At 40.4% G+C, this 22,554-nt stretch overlaps 1 protein-coding gene across 1 annotated transcript; it reads right to left on the bottom strand.

Moving 5' to 3' along the window:
• Nucleotides 1-21,121: 21,121 nt before the first annotated feature.
• Nucleotides 21,122-22,069, bottom strand: LOC138086472 (olfactory receptor-like protein OLF4). Its single transcript, XM_068981286.1, has one exon. The coding sequence runs from the start codon at nt 22,067-22,069 to the stop codon at nt 21,122-21,124; it is 948 nt and encodes a 315-aa protein (XP_068837387.1).
• Nucleotides 22,070-22,554: the final 485 nt, after the last annotated feature.

Raw genomic sequence — 22,554 nt, 5'->3', positions numbered from 1 at the left:
GCCCCCAATTCCTCGCAGCATCAGAGTCTTTTCCAATGAGTCAACTCTTCACACGAGGTAGCCAAAGTACTGGAGTTTCAGCTTGAGCATCATTCCTTCCAAAGAACACTCAGGGCTAATCTCCTTCAGAATGGACTGGTTGGATCTTCTTGCAGTCCAAGGGACTCTCAAGAGTCTTCTCCAACACCACAGTTCAAAAGCATCAATTCTTCTGCGCTCAGCCTACTTCACAGTCCAACTCTCACATTCATACATGATCACAGGAAAAACCATACTTGCCTAGATGGACCTTAGTCGACAAAGTAATGTCTCTGCTTTTGAATATGCTATCTAGGTTGGTAATAACTTTTCTTCCAAGGAATAAGCATCTTTTAATTTCATGGCTGCAATCACCATCTGCAGTGATTTTGGAGCCCAAAACAAAAAAGTCTGACACTGTTTCCACTGTTTCCCCATCTATTTCCCATGAAATGATGGGACTGGATGCCATGATGTTCATTTTCTGAATGTTGAGCTTTAGGTCAACTTTTTCACTCTCCTCTTTCACTTTCATCAAGAGGCTTTTAGTTCCTCTTCACTTTCTGCCATAAGGGTGGTGACATCTACATAGCTGAGGTTATTGATATTTCTCCTGGCAATCTTGATTCCAGCTTGTGTTTCTTCCAGTCCAGCGTTTCTCATTATGTACTCTGCATAGAAGTTAAATAAGCAGGGTGACAATATACAGCCTTGACATACTCCTTTTCTTACTTGGAACCAGTCTGTTGTTCCATGTCCAGTTCTAACTGTTGCTTTCTGACATGCATACAGATTTCTGAAGAGGCAGGTTACATGGTCTGGTATTCCCATCTCTTTAGAATTTTCCACAGTTTATTGTGTTCCACACAGTCAAAGGCTTTGGTATAGTCAATAAAGCAGAAATAGATGTTTTTCTGGAACTCTCTTGCTTTTTCCATGATCCAGCAGATGTTGGCAATTTGATCTCTGGTTCCTCTGCCTTTTCTAAAACCAGCTTGAACATCAGGAAGTTCACAGTTCACGCATTGCTGAAGCCTGGCTTGGGGAATTTTGAGCATTACTTTACTAGCATGTGAGATGAGTGCAATTTTGCAGTAGTTTGAGCATTCTTTGGCATTGCCTTTCTTTGGGATTGGAATGAAAACTGACCTTTTCCAGTCCTGTGGCCACTGCTGAGTTTTCCAAATTTGCTGGCATATTGAGTGCAGCACTTTCACAGTATCATCTTTCAGGCTTGAAACAGCTCAACTAGAATGCCATCACCTCCACTAGCTTTGTTCGAAGCGATGCTTTCCAAGGCCGACTTGACTTCACATTCCCGGATGTCTGGCTCTTGATTAGTGATCACACCATCATGATTATCCTGGTCGTGAAGATCTTTTTTGTACAGTTCTTCTGTGTATTCTTGCCACCTCTTCTTAATATCTTCTGCTTCTGTTAGGTCCAGACCATTTCTTTCCTTTATCAAGCCCATCTGCATGAAATGTTCCCTTGCTATCTCTAATTTTCTTGAACAGATCTCTAGTCTTTCCCATTCTGTTCGTTTCTTCTATTTCTTTGCATTGATTGCTGAAGAAGGCTTTCTTATCTCTTCTAGCTATTCTCTGGAACTTTGCACTCAGATGTTTATATCTTTCCTTTTCTCCTTTGCTTTTTGCCTTTCTTCTTTTCACAGCTATTTGTAAGGCCTCCCTAGACAGCCATTTTGCTTTTTTGCATTTCTTTTCCATGGGGATGGTCTTGATCCCTGTCTCCTGTACAATGTCACAAACCTCATCCCATAGTTCTTCAGGCACTCTATCAGATCTAGGACCTTAAATCTATTTCTCACTTCCACTGTATAATCATAAGGGATTTGATTTAGGTCATACCTGAATGGTCTAGCAGTTTTCCCTACTTTCTTCAATTTGAGTCTGAATTTGGTAACAAGGAGTTCATGATCTGAGCCACAGTCAGCTCCTGGTCTTGTTTTTGTTGACTGTATAGAGCTTCTCCATCTTTGGCTGCAAAGAATATAATCAATCTGATTTCCGTGTTGACCATCTGGTGATGTCCATGTGTAGAGTCTTCTCTTGTGTTGTTGGAAGAGGGTGTTTGCTATGACCAGTGCATTTTCTTGGCAAAACTCTATTAGTTTTTGCCCCACTTCATTCCACATTCCAAGGCCAAATTTGCCTATTACTCCAGGTGTTTCTTGACTTCCTACTTTCGCATTGCAGTCCCCTATAATGAAAAGGACAACTTTTTTGCGTGTTAGTTCTAAAAGGTCTTGTAGGTCTTCATAAAAACAGTACAACTTCAGCATCTTCAGCATTACTGTTGCAGGATAGACTTGGATAACTGTGATATTGAATGGTTTGCCTTGGTAATGGACAGGGATCATTCTGTCGTTTTTGAGATTGCATCCAAGTACTGCATTTTGGACTCTTTTGTTGACTGTGATGGCTTCTCCATTTCTTCTGAGGTATTCCTGCCTAGAGTAGTAGATATAATGGTCATCTGAGTTAAATTCACCCATTCCAGTCCAGTTTAGTTCACTGATTCCTAGAATGTCGATGTTCAATCTTGCCATCTCTTGTTTGACCACTTCCAATTTGCCTTGATTCATGGACCTGACATTCCAGGTTCCTATGCAGTATTGTTCTTTACAGCATCGGACCTTGCTTCTATCACCAGTCACGTCCACAGCTGGGTATTGTTTTGCTTTGGCTCCATCCCTTCATTCTTTCTGGAGTTATTTCTCCACTGATCTCGGTTTACCATACATCAAAAATCTACACAAGATAAACAAAATCTAGAGAGAAAGGAACACAAGCATACCACTAAATAAAATCATCAAATCATAGATAAGAAACACAAAGAAAAAAGAAAAATAATACCATTAGCAAACAGAAAAAAGTTAACAAATTGGAAGTGGTCAAACAAGAGATGGCAAGAGTGAACATCGACATTCTAGGAATCAGTGAACTAAACTGGACTGGAATGGGTGAATTTAACTCAGATGATCATTATATCTACTACTGTGGGCAGGAATCCCTCAGAAGAAATGGAGTAGCCATCATGGTCAACAAGAGAGTCCAAAATGCAGTACTTGGGTGCAATCTCAAAAATGACAGAATGATCTCTGTTCATCTCAAAGGCAAACCATTCAATATCACAGTTATCCAAGTCTATCTACCAACAGTAATGCTGAAGAAGCTGAACATGAACGGTTTTTGAAGATCTACAAGACCTTTTAGAACTAACACGCAAAAAAGTTGTCCTTTTCATTATAGGGGACTGCAATGCAAAAGTAGGAAATCAAGAAACACCTGGAGTAACAGGCAAATTTGGCCTTGGAATGTGGAATGAAGCAGGGCAAAGACTAATAGTTTTGCCAAGAACATGCACTGGTCATAGCAAACACCCTCTTCCAACAACACAAGAGAAGACTCTACACATGGACATCACCAGATGGTCAACACGGAAATCAGATTGATTATATTCTTTGCAGCCAAAGATGGAGAAGCTCTATACAGTCAACAAAAACAAGACCAGGAGCTGACTGTGGCTCAGATCATGAACTCCTTATTACCAAATTCGGACTCAAATTGAAGAAAGTAGGGAAAACGACTAGACTATTCAGGTATGACCTAAATCAAATCCCTTATGATTATACAGTAGAAGTGAGAAATAGATCTAAGGTCCTAGATCTGATAGACACAGTGCCTGATGAACTATGGGATGAGGTTCGTGACATAGTACAGGAGACAGGGATCAAGACCATCCCCATGGAAAAGAAATGCAAAAAAGCAAAACGGCTGTCTAGGGAGGCCTTACAAATAGCTGTGAAAAGAAGAAAGGCAAAAAGCAAAGTGGAAAAGGAAAGATATAAGCATCGGAATGTAGAGTTCCAGAGAATAGCTAGAAGAGATAAGAAAGCCTTCTTCAGCGATCAATGCAAAGAAATAGAGGGAAAGAACAGAATGGGAAAGGCTAGAGATCTCTTCAAGAAAATTAGAGATACCTAGGGAACATTTCACACAAAGATAGGCTCAATAAAGGACAGAAGTGGTATGGACCTAATAGAAGCAGAAGATATTAAGAAGAGGTGGCAAGAATACACAGAAGAACTGTACAAAAAAGATCTTCACGACCAGGATAATCATGATGGTGTGATCACTAATCAAGAGCCAGACATCCGGGAATGTGAAGTCAAGTCGGCCTTGAAAAGCATCGAAATGAACAAAGCTTGTGGAGGTGATGACATTCCAGTTAAGATGTTTCAGATCCTGAAAGATGACGCTGTGAAAGTGCTACACTCAATATGCCAGCAAATTTGGAAAACTCAGCAGTGGCCACAGGACTGGAAAAGGTCAGTTTTCATTCCAATCCCAAAGAAAGGCAATGCCAAAGAATGCTCAAACTACCGCAAAATTGCACTCATCTCACATGCTAGTAAAGTAATGCTCAAAATTCTCCAAGCCAGGCTTCAGCAATACATGAACTGTGAACTTCCTGATGTTCAAGCTGGTTTTAGAAAAGGCAGAGGAACCAGAGATCAAATTGCCAACATCTGCTGGATCATGGAAAAAGCAAGAGAGTTCCAGAAAAACATCTATTTCTGCTTTATTGACTATACCAAAGCCTTTGACTGTGTGGATCACAATAAATTGTGGAAAATTCTAAAGAGATGGGAATACCAGACCACCTGACCTGCCTCTTGAGAAATCTGTATGCATGTCAGAAAGCAACAGTTAGAACTGGACATAGAACAACAGACTGGTTCCAAGTAAGAAAAGGAGTACGTCAAGGCTGTATATTGTCACCCTGCTTATTTAACTTCTATGCAGAGTACATCATGAGAAACGCTGGACTGGAAGAAACACAAGCTGGAATCAAGATTGCCAGGAGAAATATCAATAACCTCAGCTATGTAGATGTCACCACCCTTATGGCAGAAAGTGAAGAGGAACTAAAAGCCTCTTGATGAAAGTAATAGTGGAGAATGAAAAAGTTGGCCTAAAGCTCAACATTCAGAAAACGAAGATCATGGCATCCGGTCCCGTCACTTCATGGGAAATAGATGGGGAAACAGTGGAAACAGTGTCAGACTTTATTTTTGTGGGCTCCAAAATCACTGCAGATGGTGATTGCAGCCATGAAATTAAAAGATGCTTATTCCTTGGAAGAAAAGTTATGACCAACCTATATAGTATATTCAAAAGCAGAGACATTACTTTGCCGACTAAGGTCCGTCTAATCAAGGCTATGGTTTTTCCTGTGGTCATGTATGGATGTGAGAGTTGGACTGTGAAGTAGGCTGAGTGCTGAAGAATTGATGCTTTTGAACTGTGGTGTTGGAAAAGATTCTTGAGAGTCCCTTGGACTGCAAGGAGATCCAACCAGTCCATTCTGAAGGGGATCAGCCCTGGGTGTTCTTTGGAAGGAATAATGGTAAGGCTGAAACTCCAGAACTTTGGCCACCTCATGCGAAGAGTTGACTCACTGGAAAAGCCTCTAATGCTGGGAGGGATTGGGGGCAGGAGGAGAAGGGGACGGCAGAGGATGAGATGGCTGGATGGCATCATGGACTTATGGACGTGAGTCTGAGTGAACTCCGGGTGTTGGTGATGGACAAGGAGGCCTGGCGTGCTGCGATTCATGGGGTCACAAAGAGTTGGACACGACTGAGCAACTGAAGTGGAACTGGATATATAGGTCTTTAGTTTATTTAGGTAGATATATTCCCAAGTATTTTATTCTTCTCGTTGCAATGGTGAATGGAATTGTTTCCTTAATTTCTTTTTCTGCTTTCTCATTATTAATGTATAGGAGTGCAAGGGATTTCTGTGTGTTGATTTTATGTCCTGTAACTTTACTATATTCATTGATTAGCTTAGTAATTTTCTGGTGGAGTCTTTAGGGTTTTCTATGTAGAGGATCATGTCATCTGCAAACAGGGAGAGTTTTACTTCTTCTTTTCCAGTTTGGATTCCTTTTATTTCTTTTTCTGCTCTGATTGCTATGGCCAAAACTTCCATAACTATGTTGAATAGTAGTGGTGAAAGTGGGCACCCTTGTCTTGTTCCTGACTTTAGGGGAAATGCTTTCAATTTTTCACCATTGAGGATAATGTTTGCTGTGGGTTTGTCATTTATAGCTTTTATTATGTTGAGGTATGTTCCTTCTATTCCTGCTTTCTGGAGAGTTTTTATCAAAGTGGATGTTGAATTTTGTCAAAGGCCTTCTCTTCATCTATTGAGATAATCATATTCCTTTTATTTTTCAATTAGTTAATATGGTGAATTACATTGATTGATTTGTGGATATGGAAGAATCCTTGGGTCCCTGGGATAAAGCCCACTTGATCATGGTGTATGATCTTTTTAATGTGTTGTTGGATTCTGTTTGCTAGAATTTTGTTAAGGATTTTTGCATCTATGTTCATCAGTGATATTGGCCTGTAGTTTTCTTGTTTTGTGACATCTTTGTCAGGTTTTGGTATTAGGGTAATGGTGGCCTCATAGCGTGAGTTTGGAAGTTTACCTTCCTCTGCAATTTTCTGGAAAAGCTTGAGTAGGATAAGTGTTAGCTCTTCTCTAAATTTTTTGATAGAATTCAGCTGTGAAGCCGTCTGGACCTGGGCTTTTGTTTGCTGGAAGATTTCTGATTACAGTTTCAATTTCCGTGCTTGTGATGGGTCTGTTAAGATTTTCTGTTTCTTCCTGGTTCAGTTTTGGAAAGTTGTACTTTTCTAAGAATTTGTCCATTTCTACCTCGTTGTCCATTTTATTGGCATATAATTGCTGATAGTAGTCTCTTATGATTCTTTGAATTTCTGTGTTGTCTGTTGTGATCTCTCCATTTTCATTTCTAATTTTATTGATTTGATTTTTCTCTCTTTGTTTCTTGATGAGTCTGGCTAATGGTTTGTTAATTTTATTTATCCTCTCAAAGAACCAGCTTTTGGCTTTGTTGATTTTTGCTATGGTCTCTTTTGTTCCTTTTGCATTTATTTCTGCCCTAATTTTTAAGATTTCTTTCCTTCTACTAACTTTGGGGTTCTCCATTTCTTCCTTTTCTAGTTGCTTTAGGTGTAGAGTTAGGTTATTTATTTGACTTTTTTCTTGTTTCTTGAGGTATGCCTGTATTGCTATGAACTTTCCTCTTAGCACTGCTTTTATAGTGTCCCACAGGTTTGGGGTTGTTGTGTTTTCACTTTCATTCATTTCTATGCATATTTTGATTTCTTTTTTGATTTATTCTGTGATTTGTTGGTTATTCAGAAGCGTGTTGTTCAGCCTCCATATGTTGGAATTTTTAATGGTTTTTCTCCTGTAATTGAGATTTAATCTTAATGCATTATGGTCAGAAAAGATGTTTGGAATGATTTCAATTTTTTTGAATTTATCAAGGTTAGATTTATGGCCCAGGATGTGATCTATCCTGGAGAAGGTTCCATGAGCACTTGAGAAAAAGGTGAAATTCATTGTTTTGGGGTGAAATGTCCTATAGATATCAATTAGGTCTAACTGGTCTATTGTATCCTTTAAAGTTTTCATTTCTTTGTTAATTTTCTGTTTAGTTGATCTGTCCATAGGTGTGAGTGGGGTATTAATGTCTCCCACTATTATTGTATTATTGTTAATTTCCCCTTTCATACTTGTTAGTATTTGTCTTACATATTGCGGTGCTCTTATGTTGGGTGCATATATATTTATAATTATTATATCTTCTTCTTGGATTGATCCTTTGATCACTATGTAGTGGCCTTCTCTGTCTCTTTTCACAGCCTTTGTTTTAAAGTCGATTTTGTCAGATATGAGTATTGTTACTCCTGCTTTCTTTTGGTCTCTCTCTATTTGTGTGGTATATCTTTTCCCAGCCCTTCACTTTCAGTCTGTATGTGTCCCTTGTTTAGAGGTGAGTCTCTTGTAGGCAGCATAAATAGGGGTCTTGTTTTTGTATCCTTCAGCCAGTCTTTGCCTTTTGGTTGGGGCATTCAACCCATTTACGTTTAAGGTAATTATTGATAATTATGATCCCGTTGCCATTTACTTTATTGTTTTGGGTTCAGGTTTATACACCCTTTCCGTGTTTCCTGTCTAGAGAAGATCTTTTAGCATTTGTTGGAGAGCTGGTTTGGTGGTGCTGAATTCTCTCAGCTTTTGCTTGTCTGTAAAGCTTTTGATTTCTCTTTCATATTTGAATGAGATCCTTGCTGGGTACAGTAATCTTGGCTGTAGGTTATTTTCTTTCATCACTTTAAGTATGTCTTGCCATTCCCTCCTGGCCTGAAGAGTTTCTATTGAAAGATCAGCTGTTATCCTTATGGGAATCCCCTTGTGTGTTATTTGTTGTTTTTCCCTTGCTGCTTTTAATATTTGTTCCTTGTGTTTGATCTTTGTTAATTTGATTAATATGTGTTTTGTCTTGGGTTTATCCTGTTTGGAACTCTCTGGGTTTCTTGGACTTGGGTGATTATTTCCTTCCCCATTTTAGGGAATTTTTCAACTATTATCTCCTCAAGTATTTTCTCATGGTCTTTCTTTTTGTCTTCTTCTTCTGGGATTCCTATAATTCTAATGTTGGAGTGTTTCATATTGTCCTGGAGGTCTCTGAGATTGTCCTCATTTCTTTCAATTTGTTTTTCTTTTTTCCTCTCTGATTCATTTATTTCTACCATTCTATCTTCTATTTCACTAATCCTATCTTCTGCCTCCGTTATTCTACTATTTGTTGCCTCCAGAGTATTTCTCATCTCATTCATTGCATTATTCATTATATATTGATTCTTTTTTATTTCTACTAGGTCCTTGTTAAATTTTTCTTGCATCTTCTCAGTCCTTGTTTCCAGGTTATTTATCTGTGATTCCATTTTAATTTCAAGATTTTGGATCATTCACTATCAGTATTTGGAATTCTTTCTCAGGTAGATTCCCTATCTCTTTCTCTTTTGTTTGGTTTGGTGGGCATTTCTCCTGTTCCTTTACCTGCTGAGTATTCCTCTGTCTCTTCATCTTGGTTATATTGCTGCGTTTGGGGTGGCCTTTCTGTAATCTTGGAATTTGTGGAGTTCTCTTTATTATGGAGTTTTCTCACAGTGGGTGGGGTTGTATCAGTGGCTTGTCAAGGTTTCTTGGTTAGTGAAGAAACCTGGTGGGTGGAGCTGGATTTCTTCTCTCTGGAGTGCAATGAAGTGTCCGGTAATGAGAGTTATTAGATGTCAGTGGATTTGGAGTAACTTTGAGCTGCCTGTATATTGAAGCTAAGGGGTGTGTTCCTGTGTTGCTGGAGAATTTGTGTGGTATGTCTTGCTCTGGAACTTGTTGGCCCTTGGGTGGTGCTTGGTTTCAGTGTAGGTATGGAGGCATTTGATGAGCTCCTATCAATTAATGTTCCCTGGATTCAGGAGTTCTCTGATGTTCTCAGGATTTGGACTTAAGCTTCCTGCTTCTGGTTTTCAGTTTTGTTTTTACAGTAGCCTCTAGACTTCTCCATCTATCCAGCACTGATGATAAAATATCTAGGTTAAAGATGAAAAGATTCTCCACATTGAGGGAAACCCAGAGAGGTTCACAGAGTTACATGGAGAAGAGAAGAGGGAGGAGGTAGTTAGAGGTGACTGGAATGAGATGAGGTGGAATCAAAAGAGGAGAGAGCAAGCTAGCCAGTAATCACTTCCTTATGTGCGCTCCACTGTCTGGACCGCTCAGAGATGTTCACGGATTTATACAGGGAAGAGGAGAGGGGGGAAGTAGACTGAGGTGGCCAGGAAAATAAAAGAGGGGAATGAAAAGGAGAGAGACAGATCCAGCCAGTAACCAGTTCCCTAAGTGTTCTCCATCGTCTGGAACACACAAAGATTCACAGAGTTGGATAGAGAAGAGAAGGGGGAGGGAGGAGACAGAGACAACCTGGTGAAGAAAAAGGAGAGTCCAAAGGAGGAGAGAGTGGTCAAGCCAGTAATCTTGCTCTCAGGTGAAATTGGGTACTGAAGGTTGGGTTTTAAAATGTACAAAATTGACAACAAATACCAAAAAGCAGAGATTAAAAATCTAGAGTAGAGGTTGGATTTTCAAAAATACAATATTAAAGAAAAGAAGAAGAAGTAGAGAAAAAAAAAGTTACAAGAATTTTTAAAACAACAACAACAACAACATATACACACACAGTGTGTGTGTGTGTGTGTGTGTGTGTGTGTGTGTGTGTGTGTATATATGGCGTTTGCTTTAAAAATAGGGGTATTTTTTTGAAAAGTAATAGTAGGTTATAAAAATAAAAATTAAATGAGAAATAGAGGACTTAAAAATTTTAAAAAGTTAAAAAAAAGGAAGAAAAAGCAAAGAAGAAAAAACAATCAAACAACAACATCAACACAACAAAACAAAAAAGAGAATGATCAAAAAAATAGTAAAGATATATCTGGGACTTTCTCTGGTGTTGTGGGCAGTGTGGGGTCACTTCCAAGTCAGTTCCCTATGTTCAGCTTCTTCTGTTTGCTGGTCTCTTCTGTGTCTGATTTCCACCCTGACACAAGGGGGGCGGTGGTGGACACTTTTTTTTAATTTTTAGGTTCACTTGTTCAGTCGTGCTGTGGAAAGGGAGGGATGCTGCAAACAAATAACACTGGCGTGTGCTCGCAGTGTCTCAGCCCCGCTGGGCCTGCCTCTGCTCACAGCGCACACCATTCAGGCTCTACGTTGCTCTGCCAGGAACTGTCTGAGGCCAGCCCTACACTGCATGCACCTCCGTGGTCTAAGCCACTCAGGCTCAGCTTTCAGGTAGCCCTCAGAGGCACAGATTAGCTTGGGCCTGTGTTTTGTGCTCTTCCCAGGTCTGAGTAGCTCAGGTGTTTGGCGAGCACGGTCGCTGTGACTTATCTCCTTTCTCGTCCCTGCTGCTCAGTTTTCTGGGTGTACCGCTGGCTCCCCTTCTCAGGCGGATGGTGACTGTCCAGAACCCCAAGAATTCTTAGCAAAGAAGCTGGCTTGCAGTTTGGTAGGTAATGCCTCTCCAGGGCTGTGATTGCCCCCTTCCAGCCCTTACAGCTCTGGCTGCCTGTCACCGGAGAGGGATTGTCTCAGCCGGCTATTTCTGTTCCGTCCTTTGTTCGGTGTGCGGTCCTGGTGGTGTCTTCTGTTAGAGCTTTTTGCATGGTAGCTATCCCACAGTCTGGTATGCTAGCCCAAGTTAGTTTGCTCTGGTTACACTCAGGACATTTCAGCCCTATTCTTAAAAAGCACTGCAGCCCGTGCGTCCCTGCCCAGCCCCCACTTGCTAGTGGCGGATGCAGGCATCTGCGCTGCTTCTCCGCTGGGGGAGTTACCATTGGGCTCATAATCTGTTGGTTTTAATTATTTCTTTATTTTTCTTCCCTGTTATGTTGCCCTCTGTGCTTCCACAGCTCGCCACGGACTCTGCAGTGAGTGTTTCCTGGTGTTTGGAAACTTCTCTCTTTTTAAGACTCCCTTCCCAGGATGGGACCCTTCCCAGGACGGGACTCCCTTCCTGGGACGGAGCTCCCTCCCTACCTCCTTTGTCTTGTTTTTTGTCTTTTATATTTTTCCTACCTGTTTTTGAAGACAATGATCTGCTTTTCTGGATGCCTGATGTCCTCTGCCAGCATTCAGAACTTGTTTTGTGCAATTTACTCAGCGTTGAAGTGTTCTTTTGATGAATTTTTGAGGGAGAAAGTGGTCTCCCCGTCCTATTCCTCTGCCATCTTAGGACCGCCCCTCTATTATTATTTTAATATAAATTTGTTTGTTTTAATTGGAGGCTAATTACCTTAAAATATTGTATTGGTTTTGCCATATGTTGACCTGAATCCACCACAGGTGTACATGTGTTCCCCATCCTGAACGCCCCTCCCTCCTCCCTCCTCATCCCATCCCTCTGGGTCATCCCAGTGCACCAGCCCCAAACACCCAGTCTCATGCATCTAACCTGGACTGGTGATCCATTCCACATATGATAATATACATGTTTCAAAGCCATTCTTCAAATCATCCCACCCTCACCCTATTCCACAGAGTCCAAAAGACTGTTCTATACATCTGTGTCTCTTTTGCTGTCTCACATATAGGGTTATCGTTAGCAAATTTCCAAATTCCATATATATGCGTTAGAATACTGTATTGGTGTTTTCCTTTCTGGCTTACTTCATTCTGTATAATAGGCTCCAGTTTCATCCACCTCATTAGAACTGATTCAAATGTATTCTTTTTAATGGCTGAATAATATTCCATTGTGTATATGTACCACAGCTTTCTTATCCATTCATCTGCTGATGGACATCTACATTGCTTCCATGCCCTGGCTATTGTAAACAGTGCTGCGATGGACATTGGGGTACACGTGTCTCTTTCAGTTCTGGTTTCCTTGGTGTATATGACCAGCAGTGGGATCGGTGGGTCATATGGCAGTTCTATTTCCAATTTTTTAAGGAATCTCCACACTGTTCTCCCATAGTGGTTGTACTAGTTTGCATTCCCACCAACAGTGTAGGAGGGTTCCCTTTTCTCCACACCCTCTCCAGCATTTATTGTTTATAGACTTTTGTATAGCAGCCATTATGATTGGTCTGAAATGGTACCTCACTGTGGTTTTGATTGGCAATTCTCTAATAATGAGTGATGTTGAGCATCTTTTCATATGTTTGTTAGCCATCTGTATGTCTTCTTGGAGAAATGTCTATTTAGTTCTTTGGCTCATTTTTTGATTGGGCTATTTATTTTTCTGGAATTGAGCTGCAGGAGTTGCTTCTATATTTTTGAGATTAATTCTTTGTCAGTTGCTTCATTTGCTATTATTTTCTCCCATTCTGAAGGCTGTCTTTACACCTTGCTTATAGTTTGCTTTGTTGTGAAAAAGCTTTTAATTTTAATTAGGTCCCATTTGTTTATCTTTTCTTTTATTTCCATTACTCTAGGAGGTGGGTCTTTGAGGATCCTGCTGTGATTTATGTCGGAGGGTGTTTTGCCTATGTTTTCTTCTAGGAGTTTTATAGTTTCTGATCTTACGTTTAGATCTTTAATCCATTTTGAGTTCATTTTTGTGTATGGTGTTAGAAAGTGTTCTAGATTCATTCTTTTACAAGTGGTTGACCAGTTTTCCCAGCACCACTTGTTGAAGAGATTGTCTTTAATCCATTGTATATTCTTGCCTCCTTTGTCAAAGATAAGGTGTCCATCGGTGTGTGGATTTATCTCTGGGCTTTCTATCTTGTTCCATTGATCTATATTTCTGTCTTTGTGCAAGTATCACACTGTCTTGATGACTGTGGCTTTGTAGTAGAGCCTGAAGTCAGGCAGATTGATTCCTCCAGTTCCATTCTTCTTTCTCAAGATTGTTTTGGCTATTTGAGATTTTTTGTATTTCCATACAAATTGTGAAATTATTCATTCTAGCTCTGTGAAAAATACTGCTGGTAGCTTGATAGGGATTGCATTGAATCTGTAGATTGCTTTGGATAGTATACTCATTTTCACTATATTGATTTTCTGACCCATGAACACTATTTATTTCTCCATCTATTAGTGTCTGCTTTGATTTCTTTCACCAGTGTTTTATAGTTTTCTATATATAGGTCTTTAGTTTCTTTTGGTAGATATACTCCTAAGTATTTTATTCTTTTTGTTGCAATGGTGAATGGGATTGTTTCCTTAATTTCTTTTTCTGTTTTCTTATTGTTAGTGTACAGGAATGCAAGGGATTTCTTTGTGTTAATTTTGTATCCTGCAACATTACTATATTCATTAATTAGCTCTAGTAATTTTCTGGTGGAGTCTTTAGGATTTTCTATGTAGAGAATCAAGGTGGTCCTAAGATGCGGAGGAATAGGACTAGGAGAACACTTTCTCCCCAAAATATTCTTAAAAAGAACATTTAAACGCTGAGTAAATTCCACAAAACAACTTCTGAAGGCTGGCAGAGGACATCAGGCACCCAAAAGAGCAGCCCATTGTCTTCGAAGTGAGATGTTTTATCAACGGTGCTGTATAGATGGAGAAGTCTTGAGGCTACTGTAAAAATAAGACTAAAAATCAGAAGCAGGAGGCTTAAGTCCAAATCCTGAGAACACCAGAGAACTCCTGACTCCAGGGAACATTAATCAACAGGAGCTCATGAAACGCCTCCATACCTACACTGAAACCAAGCACCACCCAAGGGCCAAAAAGTTCCAGAGCAAGACATACCATGTAAATTCTCCAGCAACACAGGAACACAGCCCTGAGCTTCAATATACAGGCTGCCCAAAGTCACTCCAAACCCATTGACATCTCTCATAACTCATTACTGGACACTTCATTGCACTCCAGAGAAAAGAAATCCAGCTCCACCCACAAGAACACCAACATAAGCTTCCCTAGCCAAGAAACCTTGACAAGTCATGCGTACAACCCCACCCACAGTGAGGAAACTCCACAATAAAGAGAAATCCACAAACTGCCAGAATACAGAAAGGCCACCCCAAACAGAGCAATATAAACAGGATGAAGAGACAAAGGAATAGTCAGTAGGTAAAGTGAAATGAAGTGGCTCAGTCGTGTCCAACTATTTGCGACCCCATGGACTATAGCCTACCAGGCTCCTCTGTCCCTGGGATTCTCAAGGCAGGAATACTGGAGTGGGTTGCCATATCCTTTTCCAAGAGATCTTCCCAACCCAAGGATCGAATCTGGGTCTCCCATATTGCAGGCAGATGCTTTACCATCTGAGCCATCAGGGAAGTCCAAGGAATAGGATAAATGCCAACCAAACCAAACAAAGGGGAAGAGATAGGGAATCTACCTGAGAAAGAATTCCGAATAATGATAGTGAAAATGATCCAAAATCTTGAAATCAAAGTGGAATCACAGATAAATAGCCTGGAGACAAGGATTGAAAAGATGCAAGAAAGGTTTAACAAGAGCCTATAAGAAATAAAAGAGTCAGTATATAATTAATAATGCAACAAATGAGATAAAAAACACTCTGGAGGGGAAAATAAATGGATCTTCTCTAGACAGGAAACACAGAAAGGGTGTATACATTCGAACCCCAAACAATAAAGTAAATGGCAACGGGTCATACTTATCAATAATTCCTTTAAACGTAAATGAATTGAATGCCCTACCCTAAAGGCAAAGACTGGCTGAATGGATACAAAAACAAGACCCCTATATATGCTGTCTACAAGAGACCCACCTCAAAACAGGGGACACATACAAACTGAAAGTGAAGGGCTGGAAAAAGATATTCCATGCAAATAGAGACCAAAAGAAAGCAGGAGTAGCAATACTCATGTTATATAAAATAGACTTTAAAACAAAGGCTGTGAAAAGAGACAAAGAAGGACACTACATAATGATCAAAGGATCAATCCAAGAAGAAGATATAACAATTATAAATATATATGTACCCAACATAGAAGCACCACTATACGTAAGACAAATTATGAAAGGGGATTTTCTATGTAGAGGATCATGTCTTCTGCAAACAGTGAGTTTTACTTCTTCTTTTCCAGCCTGAATTACTTTTGTTGCTTTTTCTACTGATTGCCATGGCCAAAACTTCCAAAACTATGTTGAATAGTAGTGGTGAGAGTGGGCACTCTTGTCTTGTTCCTTACTTTATGGGAAATGCTTTCAATTGTTCACCATTGAGGATCATGTTTGCTGAGTGTTTGTCATATATAGCTTTTATTATGTTGAGGTATGTTCCTTCTATTCCTGCTTTCTGGAGGGTTTTTATCACAAATGGATGTTGGGTTTTGTCAAAGGCTTTCTCTGCATTTATTGAGATAATCATATCGTATTTATCTTTCAATTTGATAATGTGATATATTACATTGATTGATTTGTGGATATGAAAAAATCCTTGCATCCCTGGGATAAAGCCCAGTTGGTCATGATGCATGATCTTTTTAACAAGCTGTTGGATTCTGTTTGATAGAATTTTGTTAAGGATTTTTGCATCTATGTTCATCAGTGATATTGGCCAGTAGTTTTTTGTGTGTGTGTGTGTGTGGCATCTTTGTCTGGTTTTGGTATTAGGGTGATGGTGGCCTCATAGAATGAGTTTGGAAGTTTACCATCCTCTGCAATTTTCTGGAAGAGTTTGAGTAGGATAGGTGTTAGCTCTTCTCGAAATTTTTGGTAGAATTCAGCTGTGAAGCCAGCTGGTCCCAAGCTTTTGGTTTGCTGGAAGATTTCTGACTACAGTTTCAATTTCTGTGCTTGTGATTGTTCTGTTAACATTTTCTATTTCTTCCTGGTTCAGTTTTGGAAAGTTGTACTTTTCTAAGAATTTGTCCATTTCTTCTAAATTGTCCATTTTACTGTCATACAGTTGCTGATAGTAGTCTCTTATGATCCTTTGTATTTCTGTGTTGTCTGTTGTGATTTCTCCACGTTCATTCATTTCCAATTTTGTTGATTTGATTTTTCTCCCTTTGTTTCTTGATGAGTCTGGCTCATCTTGATGAGTTTGTCAATTTTATTTATTTTCTCAAAGAACTAGCTTTTAGCTTTGTTGATTTTTGCTATGGTTTCCTTTATTTCTTTTTCATTTATTTCTGCCCTAATTTGAAGATTCCTTTCCTTTTATTAACCCTCGGGTTCTTTATTTCTTCCTTTTCTAGTTGCTTTAGGTGTAGAGTTAGGTTATGTATTTGACTTTTTTCTTGTTTCTTGAGGTAAGCCTGTATTGCTATAAACCTTCCCCTTAGCATAGTTTTTACAGTGTCCCATAGGTTTTGGGTTGTTGTGTTTTCATTTTCATTCATTTCTATGTGTATTTTGATTTCTTTTTTGATTTCTTCTGTGATTTGTTGGTTATTCAGCAGCGTGCTGTTCAGCCTCCATATGTCGGAATTTTTAATAGCTTGTCTCCTGTAATTGACATCTAATCTTACTGCATTGTGGCCAGAAAAGATGCTTGGATGATTTCAATTTTGTTGAATTTACCAAGGCTAGATTTATGGCCCAGGATGTCATCTATCCTAGAGAAGGTTCCATGTGCACTTGAGAAAAAGGTGAAATTCATTGTTATGGGGTGAAATGTCCTATAGACATCAATTAGGTCTAACTGGCCTATGATCTCTTTTAAAGTTTGAGTTTTCTTGTTAATTTTCTGTTTAGTTGATATATCCATATGTTTGTGTAGGGTGTTAAAATCTCCCACTATTATTGTGTTATTGATAATTTCCCCTTTCATACTTGTTAGCATTTGCCTTACATATTGTGGTGCTCCTATGTTGGGTGCATATATATATATGTATATCTTCTTCTTGGATTGATCCTTTGATTATTATTTAGTGTCCTTCTTTGTCTCTTTTCACAGTCTTTAGTTTAAAGTTTATTTTACCTGATATGAGTACTGCTACTCCTGCTTTCTTTTGGTCTCTATTTGCGTGGAATATCTTTTTCCAGCCTTTCACTTTCAGTCTGTATGTGTCCCCTGTTTTGAGCTGGGTCTCTTGTAAACAGCATATATAGGGGTCTTGTTTTTGTATCCATTCAGCCAGTCTTTGTCTTTTGGTTGGGGCATTCAACCCATTTACATTTAAGGTAATTATTGATAAGTATGGTCCTATTGCCATTTAATTTATTGTTTTGGGTTCGAGTTTATACACCCTTTCTGTGTTTCATGCCTAGAGAAGATCCTTTAGCATTTGTTGGAGAGCTGGTTTGGTGATGTTGAAGTCTCTGAGCTTTTGCTTGTCTGTAAAGCTTTTGATTTCTCCTTCATATTCAAATGAGATCCTTGCTTGAGCTATGTTCCTATGTTAGTGGAGAATTTGTGTGGTATGTTTTGCTCTGGAACTTGTGGGCTCTTGGGTTATGCTTGGCTTCAGTGTAAGTATGGAGGCATTTGATGAGCTCTTATTGATTAATATTCTCTGGAGTCAGGAATACTCTGGTATTCTCAGGTTTTGGACTTAAGCCTCCTGCTTCTGGGTTTTCAGTCTTAGTCTTATAGTAGCCTCAAGACTTCTCCATCTATACAGCACCAATGATCAAACATCTAGGTTGATGATGAAAATTTTCTCCACAGTGAGTGACAACTGGAGAGTTACACAGAGTTTCATGGAGAAGAAAAGAGGGAGGAGGGAGATAGTGGTGACCAAGTGAGAAGAGGGGAATCAAATGGAGAGAGAGCAAGTTAGCCAGTAATCACTCCCCTAAGTGCTCTCCACATCTGGATCCCTCAGAGATGTTCATGGAGTTACACAGAGAAGAGAAAAGGGAGGCAGGAGACAGAGGTAGCCAGGAGGATAAAAGGGGGAATCAAAAGGAGAGACACAGATCCAGCCAGTAATCAGTTCCCTAAGTATTCTCCACATCCCAAAACACACAAAGAGATTCACAGAGTTGGTTAGAGAAGAGAAGGACTAGGAAGGAGATAGAGGTGACCTGGTGGAGAAAAAGAAGGGTCAAAGGGGGAGAGAGCAATCAAGCCAATAATCTCACTCCCAAGTAAAAATGGGTAATGAAGATTGAGTTCTTAAAGGTACACAAGTGATAAATACCAATAAGCAAAGATTAAAAATCTAGAGTTGAGGTTAGATTCTCAAAAATACAATATTAAAAACATTTCAGAAAAATTATAAAATATATATATGAAGCTTTCTTTAAAAATAGGGTCCTTTTTTGCAAGGTAATAGAAGGTTATAATGGAGAAGGCACTGGCACCCAACTCCAGTACTCTTGCCTGGAAAATCCCATGGATAGAGGAGCCTGGTAGCCTGCAGTTCATGGGGTCGCTAAGAGTCGGACACGACTAAGCGACTTCACTTTTACTTTTCACTTTCATGCTTTGGAGAAGGAAATGACAACCCACTCCAGTGTTCTTGTCTGGAGAATCCCAGGGACGGGGGAGCCTGGTGGGCTGCCTTCTATGGGGTCTCACAGAGTTAGACACGACTGAAGCGACTTAGCAGCAGCAGCAGTAGCAGTAGGTTATAAAAATGAAAATCAAAGGAATAATATAGGACTGAAAAAAATTAAAATGACAATAGTAAAAATATATCTAGGAATTTCTCTGGAGCTGTTGCAGATACTGTGGGGTCAGTTCATTTTCAGATAGTTCCTTGATCCAGCTTATACTTCTCAAGATCTATAGGCCCCTTCCAATGTAGTCGGTGCTAACTACAGGGTTTTAATCTGTTGCACCTGTCACCTCCAAAGCAGTTCCCTCTGTTTATTTAGCTTCTTCTGTTTGATGGTCTCTTCAGTGTCTAATTTCTGCCCTGACACAAAGGGGTGATGGTGATCACTTTTTTAGGCTCACTTGTTCAGTCATGCTGTGGGGAGGGAGGAACACTGCAAGCAAATATCACTGGCGTGTGTGGGGAGTGCTCGCAGTGTTTCAGCCACACTGGGTTTGCCCCTGCTCACAGCATGTGTGCTTTCATGGTCTACACTTCTCAGGCTCTAGGTTGCTCTGCCAGGAACTGTCTGATGCAGGCCTTGGGTTGTGTGCACTTCCCAAGTCTAAGCTGCTCAGGCTCAGGTTCTCGGGTACTCCACAAAAGCACAGACTCAGTTGGCCCTGTGTTTTGTGCCCTTCATAGGTCCGAGTAGCTCAGGTGGCCAGGTGCTTGGTGAGTGTGGTCACCACCAGGTGCATCTTATCACCTCCCCTGTCTCAGCTGCTCAGTTTTCTGGGTGTACAACAGGTGCACCTTCTCAGGTGTGCCGTGTGTCTCTTCTGGGGAACTGATCTCTGGCTGTGACCCTCCCAGCAGATGTCAACTGTCCAGAATCCCAAGAAGTCTTAGTTAGCAGTGAAGCCTACTTGCAGTTTGGCTGAGGATGCCTCTCTGGGGCTGTGATTGCCCTCTTCTGGCTCTGGCTGCCCCCGCCTGCCTGTCTCCGGCAGGGGATGGGCCGGTCCGCAGCTGGCTAGCTCTGCTCAGTCCTTTGTTCTGTGACCAGGGCTGGCAGTGTCTTAGGTTAGGCCTTTTCATGGGATAGTTCTTTCTCTCTCTCTTCTCTCTCTCTTTCTTCTCTCTCTCTCTCTCTCTCTCTCTCTCTCTCTCTCTCTCTCTCTCTCTCTCTCTCTCTGGCTATCCCACAGTCCTGGTTGCCATCTCAAGTTAGTTCCCTCAGATTGTCCTTGGGGCATTCAGGCCCAGTCTTTACCCTAAAGAATGCAGCCCATGCCTCCCTGTCCAGCCCCCACTTGGTAGTGGCAGATGAGAGTGTCTGGACTGCTTCTCCGCTGAGTGTTGCCCTTAGGCATATAATCTTTGGGTTTTATTTATTTATTTATTTATTTATTTTTCCTCCCAGTTATGTTGCCCTCTGAGATTCCAAGATTCGTCACAGACCTGCCAGTGAGAGTGTTTCCTGTTTTTCCTCTCTCTTTTTAAAAATTTTTATTTTTACTTTATTTTACTTTACAATACTGTATTGATTTTTCCATACATTGACATGAATCCGCCACAGGTATACATGAGTTCCCAATCCTGAACCCCCCTCCCACCTCCCACCCCATATCATCTCTGGATCATCCCCGTGCACCAGCCCCAAACATCCTGTATCTTGGGAAGGGCACAAAACTGAGGGCTACCTGGTTTCTCTCTTTTTAAAGACACTTTTCCCGGGACAGATCTCCATCCCTACCTCTTTTGTCTCTCTTTTTATATATTATATTTTGTCCTACCTCCTTTCGAAGACAATGGGCTGCCTTTCTGGGTGCCTGATGTCCTCTGCCAGCATTCAGAAGTTTTTTTTGTGGGATTTGCTCAGCGTTCAAATGTTCTCCTGATGAATTTGTGGGGGAGAAATTGGTCTCCCCATCTTATGCCTCCACCATCTTAGGACCCTCAAGACATTACTTGTAATAAATTCTTCTTAATTCTGTGATACTCGATCAAAGAAAGGGGATTTTAAAATATTTTTGATCCAAAGATAGGAAAATGGTGGGTAGGAAAAAATAAAAACTGTCAATATATAAGACTGAGAATAAAGCTTAACAAGAGACTTCCTAAAATTCTATAAAGATACTGAATTCAAACAAGGAAAAAAAATGGAAATCCTAAAAAAAAAGTGCAAGGGGCAAATTTTATTTCACAATGATCAAAGAACAACTTCTGGTTTTGATACTTTGAGTCATGCAATCCAGAGCACTAGTATAATTGGTCTTTTACACTTGGCATCAAATACAAACTCTTTAGACCCTCTTTTATATCTCGGTTTCTCAGACTGTAGATGAAAGGGTTTAGCATGGGTGTGACCACAGTGTACATCACCGAGGCGACTGTACTTGAATGTGAGGTGTGGGTGGCAGCAGAGCTAAGGAACACTCCTACGGCTGTAAAATAAAACAGGAAGACAATTGAAAGGTGGGACACACAGGTGGAAAATGCTTTATACTTCCCCTGAGCTGATGTGATTTTACATATGCAAGAAACTATTTTACAATATGAGTAAAGGATACCAGCAAAAGGACCAACACCCATCAGGACAGCTGCAAAATACATCACTATATTATTAAGAAAGTTGTCAGAACTGGCAAGTTTTACTATCTGACTGAGTTCACAGAAAAAGTGGGGGATTTGCACAACTGGACAGAAGGGCAATCGCAACACCATTAAGCTGTGTAGCAAGGAATACAAGGCAATCAGCACCCAGGATATCAGAACCAGCAATACACAGAGCTGGGGGCTCATGATGACCATGTAGTGCAGGGGGTGGCAGATGGCCACATACCGATCATAGGCCATCACACTCAAGAGAACGTCATCTAATCCTGCAAAGAGAATGTAAAAATACATCTGGGTGATGCAGCCTTCATAGGTGATACCTTTGCTCTTGTTCTGGATGTTCCACAGCATCTTTGGGATGGTGGTGGAGGTGAAGCAGATGTCTACAAAGGACAGATTGGAGAGGAGGAAATACATAGGGCTGTGGAGACGGGAGTCTGAGCTGACGGCCAGGATGATGAGCAGGTTTCCAAATACAGTGATTAGGTACATGGAGAGGAAGAGCCCAAATATGAGAGGCTGCAGTTCTTGTTCTTCTGAAAGTCCCAGAAGAAGAAATTCTGAAATTCGTGTATTATTCCCTGGTTCCATGGGGTGGAGGTGACTACCAGGAAAAAGGAAAACAACATGACTAGTTTGCATACAAACTGGCATAATTCACATAGCTGAAATACTGCAATTTCTATTTAGCCCTCAAGTGATTGATCTTAATACCATTATAGAAAAGTTCTCTTCCAAAGTATAGTCCATTTCATCTCTGACAAAGTTTTTTGTCCCATTCTCATCACATTGGCAAAGAGCTCATATATTCTAGAGTTCTAATGAGGTATTTCTTCATTTATTTGAGAAATACATATTGAATGCTGACCCAGTAGAAAGTGTGGACTTCCCTGGTGGCTCAGAGGTTAAAGTATCTGCCTGCAGTGCGGGAGACCCGTGTTCGATCCCTGGGTCGGGAAGATCACCTGGAGAAGGAAATGGCAATCCACTCCAGTATTCTTGCCTGGAAAATCCCATGGACGGAGAAGCCTAGCAGGTTACAATCCACGGGGTCACAAAGAGTTGGAAACGACTGA

Source organism: Capricornis sumatraensis, chromosome 9, assembly GCF_032405125.1.
Source record: "Capricornis sumatraensis isolate serow.1 chromosome 9, serow.2, whole genome shotgun sequence".
In the NCBI taxonomy this organism is placed as follows: domain Eukaryota; kingdom Metazoa; phylum Chordata; class Mammalia; order Artiodactyla; family Bovidae; genus Capricornis; species Capricornis sumatraensis.
Note: the sequence above shows the minus strand (reverse complement) of the source record. Positions and strands in the feature narration are given on the sequence as shown.

What these genes read in the sequence shown, in the direction of transcription:
- LOC138086472 (XM_068981286.1), bottom strand. Translation starts at nt 22,069, where the DNA reads ATGGAACCAGGGAATAATACACGAATTTCAGAATTTCTTCTTCTGGGA.